Source organism: Cryptomeria japonica, chromosome 7, assembly GCF_030272615.1.
Source record: "Cryptomeria japonica chromosome 7, Sugi_1.0, whole genome shotgun sequence".
In the NCBI taxonomy this organism is placed as follows: Eukaryota; Viridiplantae; Streptophyta; class Pinopsida; order Cupressales; family Cupressaceae; genus Cryptomeria; species Cryptomeria japonica.
This window is the reverse complement of record NC_081411.1, coordinates 142,760,967-142,786,666: the sequence shown is the minus strand read 5'-3', so window position 1 is coordinate 142,786,666 and position 25,700 is coordinate 142,760,967. Positions and strand designations below refer to the sequence as shown.

General features: G+C 38.6%; 1 protein-coding gene across 1 annotated transcript in view; it reads left to right on the top strand.

Moving 5' to 3' along the window:
- Positions 1 to 16,889, top strand: part of LOC131052431 (protein Dr1 homolog) — a 31,086-nt gene extending 14,197 nt beyond the window's left edge. Inside the window, exons 3-6 of the mRNA XM_057987102.2 lie at positions 15,716 to 15,805; positions 16,047 to 16,141; positions 16,320 to 16,388; positions 16,520 to 16,889. Of these exons, the coding sequence (XP_057843085.1) occupies positions 15,716 to 15,805; positions 16,047 to 16,141; positions 16,320 to 16,388; positions 16,520 to 16,666 (401 nt within the window). The 3' untranslated portion in view covers positions 16,667 to 16,889. The remainder of the gene's footprint in view (positions 1 to 15,715; positions 15,806 to 16,046; positions 16,142 to 16,319; positions 16,389 to 16,519) is intronic.
- Positions 16,890 to 25,700: the final 8,811 nt, after the last annotated feature.

The following is a 25,700-nucleotide window of genomic DNA, read 5'->3' as shown; positions in this document are numbered from 1 at the left end:
ATGTTTTTCAAGATTCCCTCTCTTTCAGTTGCCGTGCAGGACTTTCCAATGAATACATTTTTAGCTTGTATATCATCACCTAGATTGATCGTGTCGCACATGTTTTCGTCCGAACTGTGGTTCTTCTTTTCTTTCAATTTGTCAGGATCAAAAATTCTCTCCAATTCTACCATTCCTTTTGGAATAGTGTTTGTCTTTAAATTCAAGACACCTTCAGCATCGAATTCTGCTTCTCCCACCTCATCTTCATCAATGATCTGTGTTAAGAAGACGTCCGTGTTGGTTAAGAAGTCTAAGATGTGCTTGTCATCTTCGAAAACTTGGAAATTGGTAATGTTGTCTGGGACTGAAGGAACTGATATTAACTCGACTGTGAACTTCTTCAATCCTTCCATTGCTAATGGTATCAAAGAACTAGCGGCCTGTGCAAGTGAATTTGCCACTTGATTCTGATGTCTATAAATAGAATTGATATTGAAAGCTTCAAAACTCTCAATAAGATCCCAGACTCGATTTCTGTATTTGGTCAATCTTTTGTCATGGCAAACATACTGCTTCCTGATTTGCCTTACAACAATTTCTGAGTCTCCATATACTTGCAGTATTTTCGCCCCCTTTTGGATGGCTAATAATAATCCATGAATCAAGGATTCATATTCAGCTACGTTGTTGGTGCAAGGAAATTGTAATCTGTGAGCGGCGAGGTAGGTTTCTCCCGTTGGGCTAATCAATTCATAACCAGCTCCAGATCCTTGTTTGGATTTAGATCCATTGAACCTTAATGTCCAAATTTGATTTTCTTGATTTTCTGTCTCTGGACTTTTCTGACTTTCAGATGATGTATCGGATAAGACTTCGTCTTCCATAGAACTCTCGGTCTCTGTAGAGCTTTCATTTTCTGAATCTTGAATTTCTTCCAGAATTAGTGTCTGCGGGGCTCTTTTGTATACTTGCTCCAATGCAGTCTGGCATAAAGCACAAGATAATTCCGAGTGGACGGCATTGTGAATTCTACACCAATTTGGAAGAAGCAAATCTCGGACGGATGTTAGGTTGCCAAGTTGCACACTTTGTTGAATGTTTCTATGTACGAATCTCCTGAAATTTTCAAACATCCCTTCATCCTCTTGATCAGATCCTTGATCACTTTCGATGACCATCTCTGTGGACTCTATTACCCTTTGCTGGGTACCTTCATTTTGTACGTTTTGTATCATCAGGACTTCCTCCACTTTGGGCTTGTACGTCCCTAGGTCGGATTCTAAGAACAGAACCTCGTTATCTTCCCCATATTCCTTTATCATCAACCTCAACCTTGGAGTGCTATCGATCTTGATCTGGTTTGGGACTCCTCTCCATGGTAGCCACATGTGTGCAAAGTCAGTCGACACATATCCATTCAATTTTTGTGACCAATCTCGACTTAGGAGCATCCCATATGAATCTGGAATATCCACTACTGATATATCTATGAAGTTCTGGACTCTTGGGTCTGCGGCCAACTGCATATTTATGTTGTTCAATTCGCCCATGACTGGAACTTCTGTCTTATCAAGCTGAGTGACTTTTCTCTTGGTAGGAGCGGGAGTTATACCTAGTCTTTGACAAACAGCCAGGGGCATCACGTTACTTGAAGCTCCGGAATCATAAAGGCAATTGTGTAGTAATTTTCCAAATATTCTAACTGATAGCAGGAACGGTGCCGGTTCATCTTTTGCTTGGGAAGGGACTGAGGTCTCCTCGCTCGGTTCGTGATGTTTGACTTCATTAATCTTTGAATGATCGTCCTTTGCTGGGCTCTCCTCTTTTGAGTGATTGGCTTTGTTTGTAGATTTTCCTTTCTTGACCACATCTTTCTTGATCGCGACTTCCTTTTCTGGAAGAACCAGGTTAGTGGTGAGGTTTTCTTTGACAGTAGGCTGAGTCCTCTTAGTCTCGCCCCTTTTAAGTAATACTTTTCCTTCCAACATATCTTCCTTTTTAGCTGGGAAGGTTATGGTTTGGACCATACATTCATTCTGTTCGGAATGTCCTTGTGGATCGGCTTCCTCTTGGGTCACATTGATAGTGGCTTGAACATTTGACCTAGATTCACTCAAACTGTTGATTACTACATCTTTGATTTCTGACACTTTTAGCAACTCGTAGAGTGGTAGACTCACTTTGACTTTCTTGAGTTCATCCAACACCAGTGCGGCCAATCTTTTCATTTCATTTCCCGCGGGTGGTGCAATATTCCTTTGTCTGTATTCTTGAGTATTCTGCGGGTACTTTGGAATGTTGCTGGCTTGGGGATCCGGCGGAGTAGAGAAATTGTTTGGAGGGATCGATGTAGTTAAAGGTTCTTGGTTCCTTTGATTTCTGTGATAAACTCTTTGATTCACACCTCCTGATGATTGATGAAATACCTCTTTTATGCCTTCTACTAGGACACTGTCGTTCAATGGTGGAAAATAATACTTTGAATCTTCTACAGGTCCATTTGCAGATGCTGGCGAAAACTGGGATCCTGGTGGTATCATTGGTCCATTAGCTGACTCTGGTGGAAATCTTCCATTTTGTGCTTGACTAATTTCTTCTTGTGAATATCTGCAGGTTTCAACAATCATGGCTTGACCGTACTGCGTGGTTGGAACAATTTCGTATCCTGTCGTGGGAGGATTTTCAGGTGGATTAGTGGTGCGCATCTCTTGCTGGAAAATGTCAGCCGCGATCTTGAACTCAGGACACTGCAACTCAGAATGTTGGTTCGTATTGTGGAGTCTGCACCAACTGGACAAGGCTGCTTCAGCTAAAAATACTTTGCTTGTAGAAGGATTTTCTTGATTTTGCGAATTTGGTGGATTGTCTAGAGGCGTCACCACATTTCCATTGTTGGGAGCCGTATTCCATGGTCTCCTTTGGAAACCTTGGTTGTTATTTCCTTGGAAATTGTTTCTAAAACCTTGATTATTATTTCCTTGGAAATTTTGATTGTGATTGATCCTTTGCATGCTTTGGAGTTGATTATTCTGGTTCGTCAAATGAGTCACCTCAGTTGATAGCCTCTTGACTTGCTCAATCAACTCTTTCATTTCGTCCTTTTCTTCTTGTGTCCTTGACGAACTTATGGCATTTTGCAGGTACACAGGTTGTGCGGGTGGAGCTTGAGAAATTGGAGCTCCGGGGTGAAGGACCAACTGATTTGTCGGCTGTACGCTTGGATACGTTGCTTGCGGAATTGGATTCATGACTGGAGTTTGGTTGGCCAAGGCCGTACCAACTGCCTGCATCTGGTTAGGTGCTGCGACAGGTCCCATATGTAGTAGTGGCCCAGTGATATTCTGTCCCATGTGCTTACTTACTTCAATAGCTTTTGCATAGGCCGCATTTAGATCATTCGGAGTCGGGTGCGTCCTTACGAACATAGCAGTGAGATGATCTAAGGCTCCATAGTAAATTTCTCTTGGATCCGCAATAAGATAAGGGGGACGTAGCATTGTGTATGCGCGGTGAAATCTGTTGTTGAAAGAAGTAATAGGTTCATGTTCTCTCCTTCGGACCTCTACAAATTGTCTATATAACTCAGCTGGTGTAGTTGGGATACCAAATTTGGCAATGAATGCGTCTTTCATCGCGTCCCAAGTCCTGATGGACCCTGTAGGCAAATGAATGAACCAAAAGTATGCCTCTTCTCCCAATGAGTAGGGAAAAAGCCTACATGCCACATCTCCATATTCAATTTGTCTGTTACGAAGAAGGTCCTCAAACATCTTGATATGATCTTCAGCCGTGCGATGGAAATCACTGACATTGAACTTGGAACAAAAATGCTCTCGATTCTTTGGCATATCATGATAAACTGCAAATTCCAATGGTGATGGATTGTTGACTAGCCAAGTCGCACCATTAAGTATATGAGGAGGAGGAGGAGGCGGTGGAGCTCGTTGAGCCATTGTACTTTTTGAAGCTGAACTTGATGAACTGGCTTGGCCCTTCGTTTGAGAAATTGCCTGGATACTGGATTGGATTGCCGCTTGTACTTGTTCTTGAAGAACTTGTGATGACTCAGGAGATTCTTCCAATCTTAGTTCAAATTCTTTAGGAGTGTCCTCTCTTTTAACTCGCTTCGCCTTTGAAGTAAACTGAAGTTCACTTAGATTCTTGATGCCTGGTGTCGACCTCAACAATCTTTGATGTTTCTCGGGCGAGAAAGAACCAATGCGATCCAGCGTGAAATCTTGCGAGGTTTATTGCGGGTTCCTTTGATTGCGAAGTTCTCTAGCTACGTCCCTTTGATGTTCTTCGGCTCTATCTTCCTCTTGTTCCAAGATGATTCTGACTCTATTGTACTCAACTTCACTTCTCCTTGCGTTCCACGCTACTTGATTCAATTCTGAAATGATATCTTCTTGAGTGTTACCTATCTGCAAATTTGGTTGTACCACTTGATTCAATCCTTCATTTGGCAACACCATCGTACTTCATGATCACTTTTGCAATGTATTCCTCTTCAAAATCTTTGCTTTCAGAAATTCGGAAAACTGCCCTCCTTCTAGCGCCAATTCTGTTGACGTGTATTTTATACATCATCATACACAGAATAAAATACCAATAGGCATCTTATCCTCTCTTGAGAAAAAGCCTCTAACTGCTGAAGATTCGCATAAAGGATCAGTTAGGAAGACTCCAAGGTTCTGGTTAGTAGGGTCTCTACGTGTGGACAAGCTTCCAGCGGTATGATGTGATTTGCTGTATCCTTCAAGGGGTCTTACGCTTCCGAAAGTTCAAGATTTTACTAAACTAAAGAAACTTTCAAAAAATAACAAAAGAGTAGGGTTTTCAAGGGGTATAATCTAGTCTAACCCTAAGAATGACTTCGTGTAGACATGACTTGGTAAGATTCAACCAACTTCAATTTTGCCATAAGATAACAACTCAATTGAAATTGATGCGATCTTCTAAGGTAACAAAATGATTTTCAATGCATTAAAGATCAAAGACACTACCACGAAGGTACATATCCAAGACACGATAATGATTGAAGGTTAAGTGATTCAAGGTATTCTCCAGTCGACCACGCAAGGCGTTCCTACAATCAACAAGAAGCTAGTGGTTTGGATTACGAATCTTGCCAAAGATCAAGTCTCACACTATGTCCTTCAAATTAACACACTACTTTGATTGATCATGATTCAAGTAAATTTAACAACCATGAAGATAACCAAGAAAGTTGCAACAAAACACCATAACTTCAATATTTCATTGATTTCAAAGTCATCATGTACAACAATTGCTTGAATTCCTCTCCTCAAACTCAATCTTGCTACAAAAGTAAAATTGCTTCTAATTTTAATCTCTTTAATCTCTCAACTATCTCTATTCTCTATTACTCTAGTTACAAATGAAATGAAAAATGAGGGTATAAATAGCATCCTCAATTACAATGAATGGTCCAGATTGAAAGTAGATCAACGGTCAAGATCATGACACCTAAACCCTAATTAGGGTTTGTTACAAATGGCCTCCTTTTTACTAAACAATATTAAATACATAGCCAAATATTAAATTTGGCACAAAAACCTAGGAGACATAAACCAATGACAAATAAGATGCCATGTCATCTATAACAACCTCTCATCTAGAATCTTATTCCCTTTCCAATTCTCTTTTTTAGCATATGCAATGAATCTTGATACGATTCCTTCGATCTCTGCAATTGGAATCTCGGGAAGATTCTTCATACTTTCTTCCAAATGGATGACTTGATCGAATGCATCTAGAAGAACTGCGTCCCATGAAGATTCAAGTTCCTTTGTTCTTTCAATCAGGAGCATGGTGGCAAACATCTGATCATATTGCTCATCTGTAACATTAGCGTCCTTGCAAAAGATGACCTGGATTCTATCCTCTAATTCCTGCATATCCACATCTGTCTCGACCTCGATCCTTCTGCCAAGAATGGTACGAAGTACCTCAAATACTCTGTCCTGGATCGGATTGATCACCTCCTCAACTTGGCTACATCTAGTATTGATGTCCTCAAAGAAAACACTCTTCATATGGAGTAAGGTTGACCACTGAAGCAAACTGTGAGGTCCTCCATCCATGATCTTTTCTTGCGCTAAGACCTTCCTTGATGTGTGTCTAATTACTTTCAAGACAGGAATGATAACATCTTTGGTATGAGCAAATGCGGCTACTGTTATCATCAAATTGTGGATTATCTCAAGAACCTGGATAGCTTGATGAATAATCTTCATCATCCTTGTTACAAATTCTATGGCCACTGTATGAGATCTATCCATCCAAGTACTTGTACGCTGGACCATATTCCTGAATCTTTCTGCCTCATTGATTGATTGAAGTGGAAGTGCCTGCACTGGTGATCTAGTTGGATCCTGACGTCCCAAAGGTTCATTGATGTGACTGAAATATGTCCTCCATGCACCTCTCTCTCTCTCAAGCTTTCTATTGTTCTCCATTTCTTCTCTAAGCTTGTCTTTCAATGCTTCAAATGAATCGGTGGCATCATCCAATGTCTGCTCTGCTGTGGATGGTCCTAGCTCAAAAGTCTGTATATCATATTCCTCTGCTAGGATCTCACCTTCATATTTGTCTACTGCCGGTGTAGCTATCTGCAGTTTTCTGGATCCAGTCTCATCTCGAATCATCTTGGACATCTTGGTAGCCTTTCTCTTCTCTGTTACTTCGTGAGAACGTCCAACAAGGCTCTCTAAATCAATTGCATTGTCCTCGTGCTCTACTACGATCACCTTGGTTAATCTTTCCTTCAACCAATCTGGGATAGCCGATCTTGTCTCTTGAACTTGAATTTCCTTATGTACTATTTCTTCTTGTCTGGGAGGAGATGTTATTTCATTGTCTTCTTTATCTTCATCAAACTCATAATCTTGGAGAGATCCATCTGGTGACCCTTGCTGTGCCTGTCCTTCCTCCTGCCTGTCGTTCTGTACCATCGACTCCATGGATTCTTCCACTTGAAGTGTCCTTTTCTCCTGTTGAGAAGATGTGCCGGATGAACGATCTCGGTTGGCCTCTTGTTTCTTCTTGGAAGATTCTCTCTTTCCAGGTCTCTCTTTCCTCTTCGAACCTCTTGGATGGAGATTGCCCTCACTGGCACATCGAAGGTTACCTTCACCTGAATTTCTAGGATTAGGATTGCCTTCACTCACACTAGCTCCACCTTAGGCTGGTTTCTCTTCCAAAGTGAAAGTCATAGCTATGCCTTGCTCTCTCAACTTCTGATGCTGTACGTCAACCCATCTGCGAGTACAAGACAAGACTGGAGCCATTAAAGCATCTAAATCCACGACCTCGGGCTCATTCCAATCTAACCTTATTGATTTGCTTTCTCGATCATAGGATGACTGGATATGTTTGCCACTGTCCTGAGCTTGGTCGGCCACTCTGTAAATCCTGCATTTCCTGATGAAATCCAAAGGTAATCTAGAATGCATTTTTCGTTTCACTTCAAGATCATCTAAGAGATTCATCATAAAATCTTCTATTTGGTACTCATGCTTAAACTTCCTACCGACTGTCTCCTCTAAATGTCCATGTGGATCAAAGCTTTCTCTCAAAGCAAAGGTTGAAAAAGAATACAAGGCTAACTCCTTCTCTGCGTCATCCATAGCTAAAGCATTAGGACATACCTCAACTGAATTACCCAAAATGATAGGTACTGGAACTCCATTCTGATGTCTATGTCTGAATGCCTTCGCATATGCTGCCAACTGTCTTGTTACTTCAAGTAACACAATTCTGTCTGTCGGATATCTTGGCAACATGTATGGAGGTAAAGGACATCCATGTACTCTAATATAAGTGAACTTGGGAAACTGAATAAACCAAGCACCGTACCTCTTGATTAAATCCTGTGCATCTTGAGATAATTTGTTGTGAATCCCACCTTGCAACGTCCTTGTGATGTTCATCGTGAAAGTATCATTAACCAACTTGTAGTGGCTCCCTGGCGGATGATGCAAGTAGGCATAGGAATCACAAGCTCTGACCTCGTCGGGTCCTCTTCCAATCACTCCTCTATGAGGTAGTCCTGCGTACTCAAAACTCCTGATCAAGGCATAGATGACGTATGAACTCATGTGGAAGGACTTGGTAGCCTTGAGTCTCCTCAACTGTACGTCTAAGCAATGGCTAATTATCCTAGCCGAATGTATCGTACCCTTTCCCTGAACAATCACCTGGATGAAGTAGAACATCCACTTCTCAAAGTAGAAGGCGTGAGGGGCTCCTGTAACTCGGTTGAGCATTGTAATCAAATCTCTGTACTCCTCCTGGAAATCAATCCTGTGCGGTGTGTTCGGGATCTTGCTCAGACAGGGACGGCTCTTAAGTAACCAGTTCTTATTAATTATGCTTAGACAAGCATCTGGATCATCTTCGTACATTGACCTGGCTCCTTCTATGCTCTTATATATCATGTCCCTGTGCTCTGGAAGATGGAAAGCTTCACTTATAGCTTCCTCTGAAAGGTACGCCAAAGTGTTTCCCTCATTGGACACGATCGTTCTGGACTGTGGATCATAGTGACGAGCACACTCGATCATCAACTCATGGCACTGAACAGCTGGAGGAAAGCCGGCCGCCTTAATGATGCCACTCTCGATTATTCTCCGGGCGACAGGTGATGGCTTGCCAATGTAAGGGACCTCTCTAAACTTCTTCGTGCTGAAGTTGCCCAAGTTAGTATCTCCAATGTTGCTCCACTTCGACACGATCTTAGTCTCCACTTCTTCGGTCTTTTGATCTTCTTTCATGAGAGCTGAACGACTGGTGGATGCTCCCGCCTTCGGGGTTGCCATACCTACACAACATTTCACAATGAGAAACTAGATCTTGCAATAAATAACATAGATTAGAGAATATTTTAGGAAACTTCATGATAAGTCTTAGAGTTATCATTTCCTAAAAAACGATTGAGCTAGGAATTCAAAATTCGAAATTCAAAATTTAAGCTATGACGATCAACGTTCAAAATCAAAACAATAAAGCAAAATCGCCATACCTCAATAGAGAGCTAACTCTAGAATGCAAAATGAATAAAATTCGCCTAGGCAAAATCGATATTAGATGGCCTTCTACGTGATCTTCCAAACTAGCAATTTCGCCACCTTTGGTATGTCCTTAACGTGGTCTTCCAATATTTTCTTCAAGTTCGCACAATATGAAACTTTAGATTCGCACCACCTTGGATAATCTTGGCGCCACCTTGCTTGAAATGAAATTCGCACTTGAACACAATTTCGCACTTCTCCCTTTGTCTTCCAAATCGCATGTGAAATGGCAAAAAAAAATGATAATGTGAAAATGAAGATTTTCACCCTCCTTTTATAAGCGCTTCTCACCACAATTACCTTAAGGCCGACTTGTATAAAAATAAGGCAATTTAAATGATTTTTAATAAATAACAAGGCCGACTCTCATAAACCAAGCGCTCCCTTTGATTTTTTAAATTAATAAATAATTAATTAAATGCCTTTATTATTTAAATGAATAAATTTCGATTTTTTACAAGGCAAAATAATTAATTAATACCAAGCGCAATATTTAAATGCCATTGAATTTTCAAAACATATCGAATTTTAGCATTTAAAATGAATAAAAAAAAAAAAACGTTTGTTTAGCGCCAAAAATGGAAAAGTGAGAGGATTCAAACCTCATCGCCCTGGTCCCTGACTGAGGGACAGGAGCGATCCATCACTTTGTCCATGATCCTTGCATTTTTGACGTCCAAGGTTTCCATCTCCACGTTGAATTTGCTATTTTCGCTGGGTCCTTCGAGCTTAATCGACTTGCTTGTGCGAATGAATGCCTCTCATGACCATTATCGCCCTGGTCCCTTGGAGAGGGACAGGAGCGATCCTGGTGTTTTCTCCTTTACTTTGCATCTTTGATCTCAAATTTTCATTGTAAGGCGAAAAATAACATTGTTTCTTTACTCCACGCTTGTATCACTTGACTTTTATGAGGCATTTAGACGTTGGAAGGATCATCGCCCTTGTCCCTTGGAGAGGGACAGGAGCGATCCTTGTCTTCTAGCTTAAAATACTTCGTTCTTGATTTTAACTCCACGTTCATCACCTTTCAAAAGACGTCTCAAACCCTCTGCAACTTTGCTTTAACGTGATCTTCGAAGGATAACTAGTAACTTAGCAAATATCGCCCTGGTCCCTTGGAGAGGGATAGGAGCGATCCGTATGTCCTGGCTCAAATTGGCAAACTTTTGATCTTTGTTCTTCATTCATTGCTTTCCAAATGGTGTTCTTTACCTCTCCTATCCTTGCATTGTGTTGATTTTGAAGGAGCATGAGTGTTTTAATGAAAATCGCTTTGGTCCTTGTCCAAAGGACAGGAGCGATATAGCTTCCTTGGCTCAATTGATAACATTTTGACGTTCAAAACCCTTGTATATCATCTTCAAAAGACACCTTAGACCTTGTATGACCTTGCAAAACATTGACTTAACGTGATTTTTGCATGAATTGGCCAATCTAATCAATATCGCTCTGGTCCCTTCCTGAGGGACAGGAGCGAACTTCAACATTTTGAGCTTGTCCTTGTTTCGACCAACTTGCAATTACCTTCAACGCGTAAAATGAAGTCCTTTGATCCTTCTTAGTCGCTTGATGTGTGATAAACTTTCAAAATTTATGCCTTTATACAAATTTCGCTCTGGTCCCTTCCTGAGGGACAGGAGCGAACTGGGATATTTTAGTGCAAATCTTTCAATGTTGGCGACCTTTGATGCTTTATGCTTGATTGAAACACCTCGAAACGTCCTTGCCACCTTGTTCTTTGTCTTGGAGTGTCTTGAATTTGGAGGAACGACAATATAATCATCATATCGCCCTGGTCCCTTGGAGAGGGACAGGAGCGATATTGGTCCTGTAGGCTTCATTTCATCTTATCTCCTTCAAAATTTATCTTCAATGGTCTCGTAATGTACCTTTTCACTCATCCATGCCTTGAGACCCTTTGTAACTTGGCAAGAAAATCATTTAAGACAAAAATTGCTCTGGTCCCTCCCTGAGGGACAGGAGCGAACTTGAGCATTTAGGTCCCTTGTTGACGTTTTGTAATCTTCAATTTATCTTCAACGGGTTCAACTCACCTCCTTTCTTGCCTTCAAACATAAAATTTGCTTGATCTTTGCCCAGAACGTACCTTATGAAGAACTTCGCTCTGGTCCCTTGGAGAGGGACGGGAGCTACAAAGAACTTCGCCCTGGTCCCTGACTGAGGGACAGGAGCGATTTTTGCATTTTGGGTCATTCTTCTTCACGACGGCACTTCAAGTTATATTCATTTGGCGAAACACATCTCCTTGGACCTCTTCAAATCGTCAAGTCGTAAAAAATCCTGCAAGGACAAAGCAATATTTGATTTTAAGCTCCGGTCCTTCACTGAGGGACAGGAGCGATTTTCTTCCCTGAGGCATTTCCGTGTTCGTGAAATTCTTCAATTTATATTCAACGGAAAGATCACGCCTTTCTCTATCACTTCCATTTCGAAATTTATCTTGACCCTGCAGAGACGGTAAGATTTTTGAAAACGAGCTCCGGTCCTTCACTGAGGGACAGGAGCGATTTTGCTCCTACAAGCCAAAATATCAAGATTTCACAAATTTAATCACTTCACAAGGCGAAAACAAATTATTTCAAATGCCTAGGATCAAAAATAAAAAAGTTCAAAATTTGGTCAAAATTAGTCAATTGGACAAAAATTCACATTTCATCTTCAACACTTAGACAAATTTAAGCTCTGCACTCAAAATTTCCAATTGAAAATAGGCCATTTTGGCGAATTCATTTCATTCAAAATTGCATCCTACAAAAGGAAGCTCAAAAAGCTCTCAAAACTGACTGGATTCTGGTCTGAAAGGATGGCAATTAAAACCCTAAGGCTTGACCCTAAATCCAGACAATTGACAAACTAACAAAACCCTAAAAAAAACGAAGCGAAAGGCGAGCGAAAAACGAGCAAAAAGAGGGGGTCCCCATTTTAAATGGGGCGATGTGTGAAATGGTCACAACAGTGCCTCATTTTTAAAGAGATTGGTGTCTCTTCCTGAGTAGGTGCTCAGTAGTGGGGATTGGTGTCTGCAGGGGTTTAATGCTCAGAAAAGACCATCCAGTGCATGCCAAATATTTGAGGAATGAATCCAGCAACAAGTACGAAAGGATTGCCAGCTTTGCAAAGGTGGCTTTGATGAAGGAAGGACTGCCAGCTATGTGCTGAAGGAGCTCTAATGAGGGAAGGACTGCCAGCTATGTTGAGGGAGCTCTAACGAAGGAAGTGACCCAGTCTGTGGCTAGGTTGGATAAACAATCTACAACTGTATTGGCTTTACGAAATACGTGCTTGGCCAATGTATTGGGGATGCGATCAAGCACAAGAAGAAGCTCATCAAGGAGAGCTTGGAGATGCTAGCTATGAGTTACCCATTGAGAATTTTAAGTAGTGTTCCTCCATGGAAATAGCCTAAGTAGTATCCCAAGGAGGAAGGGGGAAATAAATTTTCTCACTATGAGTTCCTAAGGAAGCAGTTCTATGTGTGGATGCTTTAGGATTTATTTTTATGGAATAGGAGCTCCCCATTAGGTGAGGAAAACCCTATTGTAGGATTAATTGGAATCCCATCCTAGAAAATAGGAGCCCCTACTTGTTTTATTTCTCAAATATCCAAAAGTTTCCTTTAGGATAGGGTTGAAAATTTCCTGCACCAAATTGGTGTTTTTTTACCATAAGACTTCATTAGAAGGCATATGCAGTTTTTGAGCACTTAATGTTGCTAAAAACTTACATGGAACCACCAACTTCTTACAAATATTGTGTTATATTTTTTTACTATTTGTTGGTACAATAAAATCCATAGGAGTGCTAGATTATCAAAAGCTGCAAATGTAGAGAAATTTTAGGTAGCCCCTCCATGGCACCAAAGCCTAAGATTTGGGGAATTAAAGCCTCTTGATTGGAGGAAGTGTGATCCAAATTGGATCTTTTAAGTGTCAAAGTGTTATAATTTGTTATGAACAATAATTCTACTGAAGAGCTAATTTCAAATTGAAATGAACAAAATAATTTTATTTTGTATTCAATAGTACAAGACAAGTTACAAAGAGTACCATCAAATATAGCCTCTTGGATGTTTGAATCAAGGAGAGGACATGTCCACACAAGGTGTGGGTTAATTTTAAATTATTCCCAATCAAGAGATAGTTAATTCAATCTAACTAAGACAAAGGTGTGCTTCATTGAATAAATGGCACCTAACTAACACCAATTATGAGTTGGTGAAGTAGTGGTGGCATTTGTGTACCTCAAGTCAAGGTATACATTTCTTTATTAGCTACTTAGGTGAGAATAAGTAAATATCCTAATTATCCTAAGTAAAATTATTAAATAGGTGCAATATTACACTTAGAATGTAATATATCCAATGCGAATAAAATATTATCCTAACACCTTCCCATAAGTGCAACTTAGAAGAAACGAAAAATGAGAAATGGGTCTTGACAACTAGGATATGTTAGGTACCTATATACAATGGTTACCCCTCAAATAGAATAAAGGAGAAAACCCATAGGGAAAATTAGCTAAGCTTAACTACATCTAAAATTTCTTGAAGGCCAAGTCTTACCCAAGTTTGATCTAGAATAGGGTTAAAGAGTTGACATGTGACAACATCACAATTCCTAAAAAAGAACTAAAGCTTTAACATAGATTTAGTGGCATTATTAGAATTAACCTTGTCCAAGTCATCACCATTCATGAAGTCTTATCCTAACACCCTTTAAACTGAGATTAAAGAAATTAGATGTATCTGTAAATAGCTATCTCGCTTTTCTTGGCGTGCAGCTTCATACCCTCCATTGCCCATGAAGAGGAGGCTAGAAGCAAGGGAAGGGCAGAAAAACAATATAAGGATGAAAAATGTAAAATTGCAAGGAGTCCACATTAGAAGGATGAAAAACTCACTTGTGCAAACCATCAAGAAAGAGTACCAATCTCAGTCAAACCATCCTGAAGCTAGCTCGAAGACATGAGCCAAAACATGATCATCACTCATGGATTATGCAACCCAATAGAGTGAGAAAAAATGGCATTGCATGCCATCTGTTGCGGCTCATAGAAAATGTGATCTCCAATGAGTTGTGGGTATTGTGACTAAGATTACAATGTTCCAAACATGGAAGAAAATGCAATCTCATCACCTTCCCAAACTATATGTTTTCATCAAGCCACTCTCCAAGCTTCTTGGAAATAATGCCCCCGCTTGTCATATGTGAGGTTGCCTAGACAGTCAGCAACTATACCTCCATATAGCAATGCTGGCTTTCAAATGAACTAAGGTATCAAGTAATCCCCAAATCTCTTACAATATGTTGTCCAATCTCCAATGGAGAGTCAAACACCTTGAATTGCATTGATCAATATCATTGAATCTCCTCTATTACAATGTGACAAATTGATCTCAGTTGCCATTTTGAGGCCAAGGCTTTTGCTTCATTATTAGTGCCTAGATTCAATTTCCTGGAGGCAGCCACCAGTATCTTGCCCGTTGAATTGTGAATGACATACCCTGCACCTGATAATCCTGGATTCCCAAACACTGGCCTGTTGAACAAAACTGGAGGAGGTGATATCGATTTGATTTTCAATCTGTCCACTCAAGCAGTTTGAACACCAAGAGACCCATAACTGGGGTGGATCATTAACTGTTAATAAAATGTGCTAAGTTTTTATGCTCATGAAGACCAAAATGTAATTTGTAGCACTTCTTGATTTATCATTTCCCATTGACTTTGAAGAAAAGATGCAGGAGAAATAGTTCAGATAGTCTAGAAGGGGAAAAGCATGTCTAGGGACTGGGGTGATCTGAACACCTTGGATTTGAAATTCAGTTAAGTTGATACCTAAAATGTAGAGTTCCACGGATGGCATTGGAACCACCAATTTAAACAATTGGCAAATATGCAACTACGAAATTACTCAGGTGATGATTGTGTAACTGCCAGTCTTTGAAGGGGCAGTTTTGAAACACCAGATCTATTGTGCTTTTGACACTTACATAATGCAGTAGTTTCAATTTCATCAACAACATAATATGGTTGTTTCATCATAAGAAAAAGAACTTAGAGTAATGGCTACAGACTGTCTCTTTCATTTTTGTGTTATTCCGAGTTCCTTTAGCCTGGAGTGAGAGTTAAGTGTGATCGCTAAGAGCAAGTTACAAAGCTTGTGTAGGTGTTTGTGTATGTTGTACCTTTAATAATGTCTGTGAAGGACTCAATAAGGTAGTACTAAGTAAACCTGTAATAAGTCAAAGAGATACCGACACGAGAAGGAATTACCTCACTCTTCTAGAGTTTTCTGTTTATTTGGGTTTCTCAAAGTTGAATGCTGTTTTGCTCTCCATTATTTGTGTTTTCTTGATCTTATTACAAGCTATGTCCTTCCTTTATTCAAAGCACAGTCAAGAATGCAAATCTAAAGGTGTAAGAACTGGTTTTCCCCTCATTTACATAGACAACACCAACTTATTCATTCAAAGCATATTGTAAATGAATAAGATTTGTGTTGGTGACTTAAGTAATGGAATGCCCATACTAATTATGAATTAAATTCCCTGTAGTTATATTGTGATGCTTGAACATAAATTTGAGAATGATGTGTTTGTTATTATTATGCAGCAAGCACATTTAAAACTATAAAAGAGATGCTGCCCCCTGATGTACGTGTTTCGAGAGATTGCCAAGATCTTCTCATTGAGTGTTGTCATGGTGAGTGATTGCAGTCTTTTAATGACGAAAATCTAGAGTGAGCAATATCTCATTTTTCATGTAGGTTTATCTTGAATTTAAAGCAGTTAGCTTGCAAGTAGAATTAAATATATTGATATTTTGCTTGGAGCGGCAAAGCTATTTACCTTTTTCTCATATGAATTTGAAGAATGCCTTAAAAAATTTAGACGATATGATCATCATATTGTTGCTTCATTAACTGTTACTTATCACAATACAGAGTTTATCAAAATGATATCATCAGAGTCCAATGAAGTTTGTAGCAGAGTGGAAAAACGCACCGTTGCACCAGAGCATCTTCTGGGAGCCTTGGATGTTAGTTCCAAGATTAATAGTTTTATTTAATAATTTATTGATTGTATATATTGTGTTGTGTGTACCACTTTTAGACTCTGCCCGTAGATACCAAGGATCACGTACTATATTTTGTTCTAGAGGATATTTTTGTTACGTAGAATAGATACCATCTTTAAATGAACTTGCTTTGTTGCAGGTTCTTGGCTTTAGAGCCTATATTCCTGAGGTTCGTGCTACATATGAACAGCATAAGCTTGAGACATTGGTATGTTTGTAACTATTTCATTTTTAAGCCTTTAATGCTCGGTGGTATTAAGACAGATAAATTCCATCGAATATTCATTGGTCATAGTGATTTATGATAAGAACAAAAGCTTTTATTATTTATCTTATCAGGATTCTCCAAAAACTGGTCAATGGGCCAGAGGAGCAGACATGACGGAAGAAGAAGCTCTAGCTGAACAACAAAGGATGTTTGCTGAGGCCCGTGAACGCATGAATAATGGGAATGCAAATATTACCAGGCAGTCAGACTCAGATTGAATATCTATTATACCCCTTTTCTGACATTGGAAAATAGCTCTTTATAGTCATCCTTGTATGATATTTTACTAAAGCTAAGGAGGACCTGTGTTGATGAAGGATTCCAAGAATCAATAGTTTTTCGCATGGAGACACCTTAGAAAGCTACATATTTAAGTGGTTGTGCAACCTTTTTTTTTTGACACCAATATTATTTATCCATGCATTAGATTTTTTAAGATTATTTATACAGGTTATTATTTTCAAAATATCCATCTGAATGCAAATGTGTTCGATCATTTTTAGAAATATATGATCAGCATGCCTTTTTGAAAATTTGATCATAAGTTTCCAAAGAGCCTTTCTTCAAAATAGAGTTCCCTCATCTGTGCAGTGTATTGTGAAATAAGTTCAACATTTTTTGGTGAAACAAGAATTTGTTCTAATTGTCAATAGAGGTTTAAATTGTTTACAATTACACCTATCATAGCTAATTGTACCGTGTCAGCAAAATATATTAGACTAGAAAGTGAGATTGTTTTGGATTAGAGCAAAAGCAGGTTTTGAAGGGACCCAAAACCCTTCACAAAAAAATATCAGTTTGGACTTAACAAGATATTAAGACAAAACAGATCACAACAAATAAATAGCCCCATAGAAACATATTCAGTAAAACATCAATGGGGTAGAGACAAAACCGACCTCAACAAGGGACACAAAGAGGGTTTAACCAACAGGCACCCACAACCTGAACAAAAGCTGCACAAAAAACCAACAAGCAGCCAAAAACCAAAGAAAGGGCTAGAGAAAACTCCAGCCCAATCACCCACAGCCAGGGACCCTCAAGCTTTACCTTTAGTACTGTCCTTTTGGGAACAAAGAGTCATGTCAAAAGAGGGTGTAGGCGTCCTAGATTTCTTTCCCTTAACAGTTATCTAGCCCTCTTCCACCTTAGCAGCCGCATCAAACCAATCCGATAAACCCAACGCTGAACCACCAAAAATCTAAGAAGGAGCGAGCACCAACAACACCCCCCTTCTCAGAGGCGCAGATACTCGAGGCACAATTCCACTTGAGGAATCAACATGAGGGACATGAGATTGCAGACTAGCCTCAACAACTACACCACCGGAAGCTAGAACAGTTTGAGAAGAAACAACAATATCGTGCATTGCCATTTGAGAGCCCTTATGAATATCAGATTTCTTCTCAACCGTGTAATGCTGATTTGAAGCACCCTTCCACCATGAGGTTGACAAAGTCTTCTTTTCAAACCCACAACGCTCAGCCGCATGACCCGTTTTGAAACATCTTCGAAACCCAAAGGGTATCCTTTCATAGTCCAAAGATTGAACCCACCTGCCCATAGAAGAATTGATAACGATCTCAGCAGGCAGTCCTTTTGAAACATCTAGCTCAACCAAAATACGGGCAAAGGTGGAGTGAAGAATGTTAGACGAATCATCATCCATCAACAAAAAATCCCCAAGAGCATTACCAACTTCCTCAAAAAGAGAATCAGCCCACAAATGAAGAGGGAGATAAGGAAGCCTAACCCAAACTGGAATCTTATTAAACGTTTCAGAAAAAGGATTGAAATTAGAGTGCCAGGGTTTAACCACTAAAGGGAAGCTGTCCTTCCAACAAAAATAATTTTCACACAAGATTTTCTTACTATCTTCAGCATTCTCAAATTTTGCAATAAAAAAGCCTTTAGCCATAGGGTAAATATGAACAGTACCAGAAATAAGAGGCTCCCAATAAAGGGAAATCCAATCATGCATCTTAGGGAGGTTGGGCCAAAAACCCTTGAACCGACAGATAACACCATGATCAGAAAAAACAAACACATTATACTCTATATCCAACTTAGTCTCCTTATTTACCTTCACTGAGATAGCACACGAGATGGATAAAATCTCTATCACCAGATTGTCACTTGAACACCTACTTAAAACTAGCAGAAAGGCCTCCAGAGGCCGCAGCCGCATCCCCAGAACCAAAAACCCTAGCCGCCACAGCCGCAGCTGATGAGGAAACAAGAGCATCCAAGGAAGGGTGAGCCGATCCCACACCGCCCACTGCAGAGGCCACATCCAGGAGGGAATGCATAACTGCAGGGGAAGCAACACGCACAGTAGAGGTGGGAGCCGGAACCGCGGCGGGAGTAGACATCACAAAGGTTATCCTTTAGAAAGTGAGATTGTTGACTATTAAACTGATATAGCATTTCTTTGCTATTGGAATTCTGGTGGAAATTCAAAAAGGAAAGGTACTTTTACATCTGTCAATTTATTTTCCTTTGACTAAATAAAATGGGAAAGAATTAGAAATGAAAAAGTGTCCCTGTTGCATTTAACTTACCTAATGACCAAAGTGGCTTTCATTTTGATGGTTGACATGAAACCAGTTATCTCAACGTGTAAGATGAAACTATAGGCTTTATCTTGTGGTTAAGGATGGTGTGTAAGATGTGTTCTTCTCAACTGCTACTCATGAAAGATGAGCCAAGCAAATTTTCTTGATATTTAAACAGCTGATTCTTGGAAAATGATATTTTTTTTTTGATTGGTAATTGGCCGAAGCCTGAATAGCTTTTGACTGGAGCTATGAACCAGTGGGGACACAGTAGGGGGCCCCATCCCCATTACATATCTTTGAATTATTATTATTATTATGCTTGATTAGATTGACCTCAAGACCTTCCCATCCTATGGAAGGCCAAGAGTCACAGCTTAGAGTTCCATTAGATTGACCCCAAGACCTTCCCCATCTTATGGAAGGCCAAGAGTCACAACTTAGATTTCCACTTCAGATGTCCCTATTGGGAGTTGAACTTGGGTCTCCACAGTGAGAACCCAGTGTTTTAGCCATTTAAGCTCAACCCCTTGGACAATTCTTGGAAAATGATATTACATGTAACCTGTCATAGCAAAAAATTGTAAATAAGAGCAGCAATCACTTATAAAATATTATGACACATTTTTGTACTTCTGTTTCTTCTTTTACTCAATTCCAGGTATTCCGGAGTACACATCACTTGCATTTTAATTTTTAAGTCATTTCTCGTCCTACAAAATTTGTTATAGCAGATTCGCAGTATGTCAAACTGTATGAAATAATATGGACTAGGTGGCTCAGGCTAATGCCATAAAGCATAAATCTGTGTTACAATGCCCATAGCAGACAGGGTGAATGGACACGGGTGTTAATACTTGAACATCATTTTCAGAATCCAGGTCTATTCTATGGTATCGAATTGGCAAAAGAACCCCTGCCTGGGTATGAAACGCCTTTGTATTCATATGGGTTGTTTTTCAGGGGCAGATTTGTTTGGAGCCGTTTGTGAGTGTACCCAACTGATAAAATTCGTTAAAAAACTTTATAAAATTTGTCATCATACAAATTTTTGAAAGAAAACTATAAAATTGGCGAAAATATGTTTCATGCTATTTCATTCTACCATGTTGTGTGCATATTTTCTAAAATGCAAAATATTATATTTTTTTTGATCTTTATGTTTTAATTTTTTGTTTTGTTTCTTTTTTTAATTTAATGTTTTTTAAATATATATGATTTTTTTTTTTTTTTAATATTTAAATTAGAAATTTTGATTATTATTAATGTTCATAGTTTATTAAGCATTATTAATCAATTTGAAGTCACCTAATATAATTAATTAAGTATTATTATTAATATATAGTCAGAGACTCAGACTAGACTTAAATCCTGCTTTTAAGTTGTAAATATGTATATATTTTTTGTGCGGACATACCCAAAACTAACCCAGCTCTAGTGTCTTTTTTTTCCCTATACCCACATCCTGAACCTATGTACCTTTGCTCAATTTGGATTCTGTAACTTAGGGTGTATTGAAGTGAGATGCTGCACCCAAATAAATACACATGCACTAACACAGCATATTTTACCATAATAGATATCAGATTTTTATTTTTGTGGTTGGGCAGAGGGGGTTTTTGGGTTACAGAAAAGAAGTTCAGTTTGTGGCTACAGAAAAGAAGTTCTCTTTATATATTCTTCCTTGGCTACAACTAGAATACCTTTAGAATAGGATATGTTCATTCTACATAGTAATTTGTTGTATCCTAAATCCAATACAAACAAAGCTGGATTAAATACCAGACCGACTTCTCTTGTTTTGTCAAAGATGCAATGTTTTAGGATAGTAACACAAAATGAAATTTATATAATTATATTGAGGCTTTTATCTCTTTGAGAAACTAAAACTCGAGTGAAGCTGATCTTCATTTACAACGATAGAATTTAGCTATGTAAAAGACCTTAAGGTCTGTATGATCTAAATCTCTGTACTTAAATTGTTAAATTCAAAGAAACAAACTGGTTGGACAACATAGATGCAGACTGGTTCAGAAAAAGATATACACACTATAAAGAACTCCAAATTGCTTATAGAGAATTCTTATAACTAATAGTGCTTACACAGATTTAAAGCATCAATAAACATGTTTCATCTTAGGGACTACAAATTCAGGAATATATTTGCTATTTGAACTGATACAAAATTTCTTCACAACAGCAATTTAAGCTTTCAGATTACATAGAAATCAATATAGAATTTGAACAACAACACCCAGCAAAGGATAACTCTTGAGGGTTTCGTCTCAAGACCATATAGAGCTCAAACCGCAACACACAGCAGCAGTGGTGCTCTTGGGGGTTCCGTACCAAGACCCAAATCATGCACAAAGGCAGACCAAAATATTCAGCATACCTAAAAAACAAAGCAGAGTCCTCAATATATACCCACTTGGGGTGGTACATTAACATGTACTGCAAGGCACGTAAACAATCTGATTGTCTTCGATGAAGGGATGCCAGTCTGTAAAGAGGCAAACCACAGTTAGCAGCGAGTTGGCTGAAGTTGGTAGAAGCTTCTAGTTTACAAATAGTGGCAGACAGCTGGCACATAGTTGGCACATAGTTGCCAAGGCAAATCTGATTTGGCCCCCTTCTAGAAGTTGGTAGAAGACACAAAACAAAACAAAATCTGATCTGATTTTCTTTAAGAAGCTTCAAGAAGATGGTTGTCACTACAAAACAAAATTTTATCGGTTGTCACAACAAAATAAAATCTGATTTTTCTGCTAAAGAACAAGAATGCACAGTTGGCAGCCAGCACTGCTATCCAGGCCAGGTGGTCCTATTTCACGGGTTCATCACAAGCTAAGCAGATGTTCATCCATGCAAACGAATTTAATTTAGCCACATAACAGACTGTTGACCATCATAACAAACCTTGAGCAAACGTTCAATGTGGAAGCAGTATGACTTTTGCTTTTCAAACTGTGTCATTGTTTATTAGCTTAAGGCTGATGTATAGTTAATCTCATTTGCTTAGGACTCTGAGTCTAGCCTGCAGTACATATCTTTCATGTCCTTCCTTTCATAAGATGAATTCATTTTGAAAACAAGAATAATTTCATACAAGTTTACCGGTTGTACCAGGTCGGTGTGATTACAAGCTACCAGGTTTTTATGTGTCCAAATTTGGTAATGATAAACTAAGAATAAGCCTGTCAATGCAAAAGTTTAAAATAAAATGTTAGACAAAGTGAAAAGAACAATTTTGTTTTAACTTGATATCAAAAAACAAAAATAAAATTGGACATTTAATATCAGAGCATAAGAAATTGATATTTTATAAAATCATAATATCTTTAAGTAATTTGTAGTAGTCTTGTGTTTACAAACTATGAAACTGGAAACATATAATTGCAGGAATGACTAATGTTCTTGCAGACCACTTTTGACATAATGAAAACTTGTCAAGAGCACCAACTTTTCCTTCAGAGGCCAAATAGATAGCTGTTAGCCTAAGATGATTAAACTTTCTACCGACTTCAAAATTCACAATCTAGTACTTGCAGAGATCAACCTTATTAGAGAGTATTGTATGCAAATATTTTGTCTAGTTCAGCTGTTCAAGCATTGCATACAGGATCAGCTTGAAATCACAAGCCAGGTTTACATTCTGTGTTGTTATTTATATTTATGTTAATCATGTTTGAATCAGCGTGGGGTGATGATTAAGTTCCGCCAACTACAATAGCTAATTAGGAATAGCAAGGAACTTAAAGAACCAAAGCAATAATAAGTAAAGCTGAAACTGGGATGCAATAAAATTAAATAAGATGGGGTAAATCCTCAATAAGTTAGTATGTATCACTGACATAGCCAAGAACCACCAATGGAGCCAAGAGAATACACTTGTCAAAACAAACTTCCTGTAGAGCCTAGAGAGGGTTCTTTGTCAACCACTGACACAACCAAGAGAAAAGGGCCCATACAATACAAGACACTAATCTCCATCAGAGAAGGAGCATCCTCATTGATCATCGTGGGCTTTTGAGATTATCGGTTTCAAATTGGGAAAAGTTAGTGGGTACTTATATATAACCAGTTATCGTACTCTGTCTAATCAAATCTCCTTTTAATATTTTTGAATTCTGATAAAGCGTTAATTGTTATAAATTGATGTGGTTTAGATGAATATTTCTTTGAATTATCTAAGAGCTGTCATTCTTTACAAGCTATTCAGATGTATATAATCTGTGACTATCTTGGACATGGAAATTGGTAGGCCTCATAAAAAATCTGGCTTAAGAGTTGAAGAATAGTTCAAATTTCAGATTATTTTTGGACATAATGTCACTCTCTCTCTTCTCTCTTCTCTCTTTCTCTCCCCAGTGTGTGATAACTGATGTTAACAAAATATCAAGTGAATAAAATATAAATCTTTCTACTAATATCATATATTGCCTACAGCTTTCTCCCCGAGTAACTACTTCATACTCCCATTTGTGCAGAGGGGACACAAATTCAATATGAAATTGTGTGGGCTTCATGCCTGCTCCAAGAGATTAAGTGAATGAGACATAGTAGGTCAATTTATGATAAAACCATCAGGGCTCAAGGGAAGGGGAGAAAGAGAGAGATTTCTAGTTCCCCCAGAGAGAGGAGAGAGAGAGACCCTATAGTTTTCTTGTTCCCACAAGGTAGACTGTTACACTAAAAAAGGCATGCTAGCTAGGCTGTACAGAAAACAATGATATTGGATCTTATGGTCACTAACAAACAAGTTGTTAATTTTTTATTCTACCCTGCCAACCTAATCGATATACTGCTCCTGCTACCTTTTGAATCTTTCAGTAACCATTACCATGCGACACTGGAGCAATTTAAGGTCCAAGGGCTATCTGCATCAAACCCAGAGAAAAAGAGAGAGAGAGCCTTATTTTTACAACTGTGATGAGAAAAGCATGTCCAGTTTTACTTTTATCCTTACAAGTTGTAGAAGCATAGCTGATCTTATTTTATCCCAACGAGTTCTGGAAGTATATCAGATTTTATCTTATTCTCACGAGTTCAAGAAGTTTTGAAGAAGTGGAAAATGGTAAAAATAGAGCTTACATAAAGATGATGACACAAACCATTTGGGCACATCTTCTTTTGCCTGCAATTGTAGGGCTGCCTTTCTGTGTCTGCAACAGTGATCTTTTAGGTTGCCTGCATATTGATGAGTAAAAATGTAGGTCTGAGGGACCAAGTTATAAGATAGAGTTTTCATTATATCAGCAGATGTCTAGGTTTGAGTGACCAAGTTCTAAGAGTAATTGTGATTTTGGCAAAAATCCCTTGGTATCGTGAGCCTACGTTGCCGGGATTTGATTTCCAATTTTGTTTTTGTTTCTAGGAATTCATTGTAATTGGTTATCACAGCCTGTGTGGCTGTTTTTAGGACTAAGATTGCCTTGTGCTGAGGTTGAATCTCATTCACTTTGTATTTGAAATTTGAAGGCGTTAATATACTCTCTATTCTATTTTGTTTTCAAGCTTTCGCTGTGTAACTCTAGTCTGCATTGCTTGGCGGCTGATGGGTGACAGAATACAGTTACAATGTTTAAAGATGGCAAAAGGTATGCGTTATTGCCTATTAAAGAAGTTCTGTTATGTTGAGTTTCCTCAAGACGAACCTGAGGATGAGATTCTAATAGAAGTGACAGATATATCAATTAAAAGCTTCTTACCAGAGAGTAACATTACACTTATGGAGTCCTGATAGTATCATCGATTACCAACTAGTAAAGAGCACTAGTAGGAACATAGCATTGTGTAAGTTCTAACCTTCTATATGGGCCATGGGAAGATATTAGTATAGATTTTGTTTTGGAATTACTGTTGGTGTAAATAATTATTCATCATGGATATTATTACACTTACTTAAGTTTACTTAGGATAATGCATTTCATAGTAGTTTGGATATGAGACACTTGGGTGTTTGTGCCACATTGGGATAGTGTGTGTAGGAGAAATTCCACCTCTTATGGTGTTGATCTTGTTATTACACTATCATATCCACTTATTGTGGAGTGATAATTCCACCTTCGGTGGGTGATCCACCTCATGTGGAATATTATATTATTTCTCCTACCTACCCACACCTATTTCCTACCTACCCTTGTTTCTTATTGAGCCACATGTCATACTTGTGTGCTCCTACATATCCCTAGCCTTGCCTATATAAGCAGGCTCATCTACATTGTATGTAACAACAACTATTGAACAACAATCATTGATCATTTTCTATTGATGAGAATACAGTTTATTCTTGTCCCATATTATGTCTCTTTCATGTACATTTCAATGACTTCTTGATCTTGGCAAAATCCAACAATTACCAATAGCTCAGAAGATAAATAATTGTATAATTGTAGTAGTGGACAGGTTCTCCAAAATAACTGATTTTAAATCCTGTAAGAAAACCAATGATGCATCAAATATTCGTAGATAATTTTTTGTTAATGGTTGCATGGTTTTCCTATACGTATTACACCTAATAGGGATACAAGTTGATGAGTCATGTTTGAAAGATAATATGGAAAAGATTGGGTACCAAGGTTTTAGTTTTGCTCATCATCTCCAAATTGATGGACAAATAGAGGTATAGCTAATAAGAGTCCTAGCTAATAAGTTTAGTGGGATTTGTCCTAGCCTATGCACAATTCACATACAA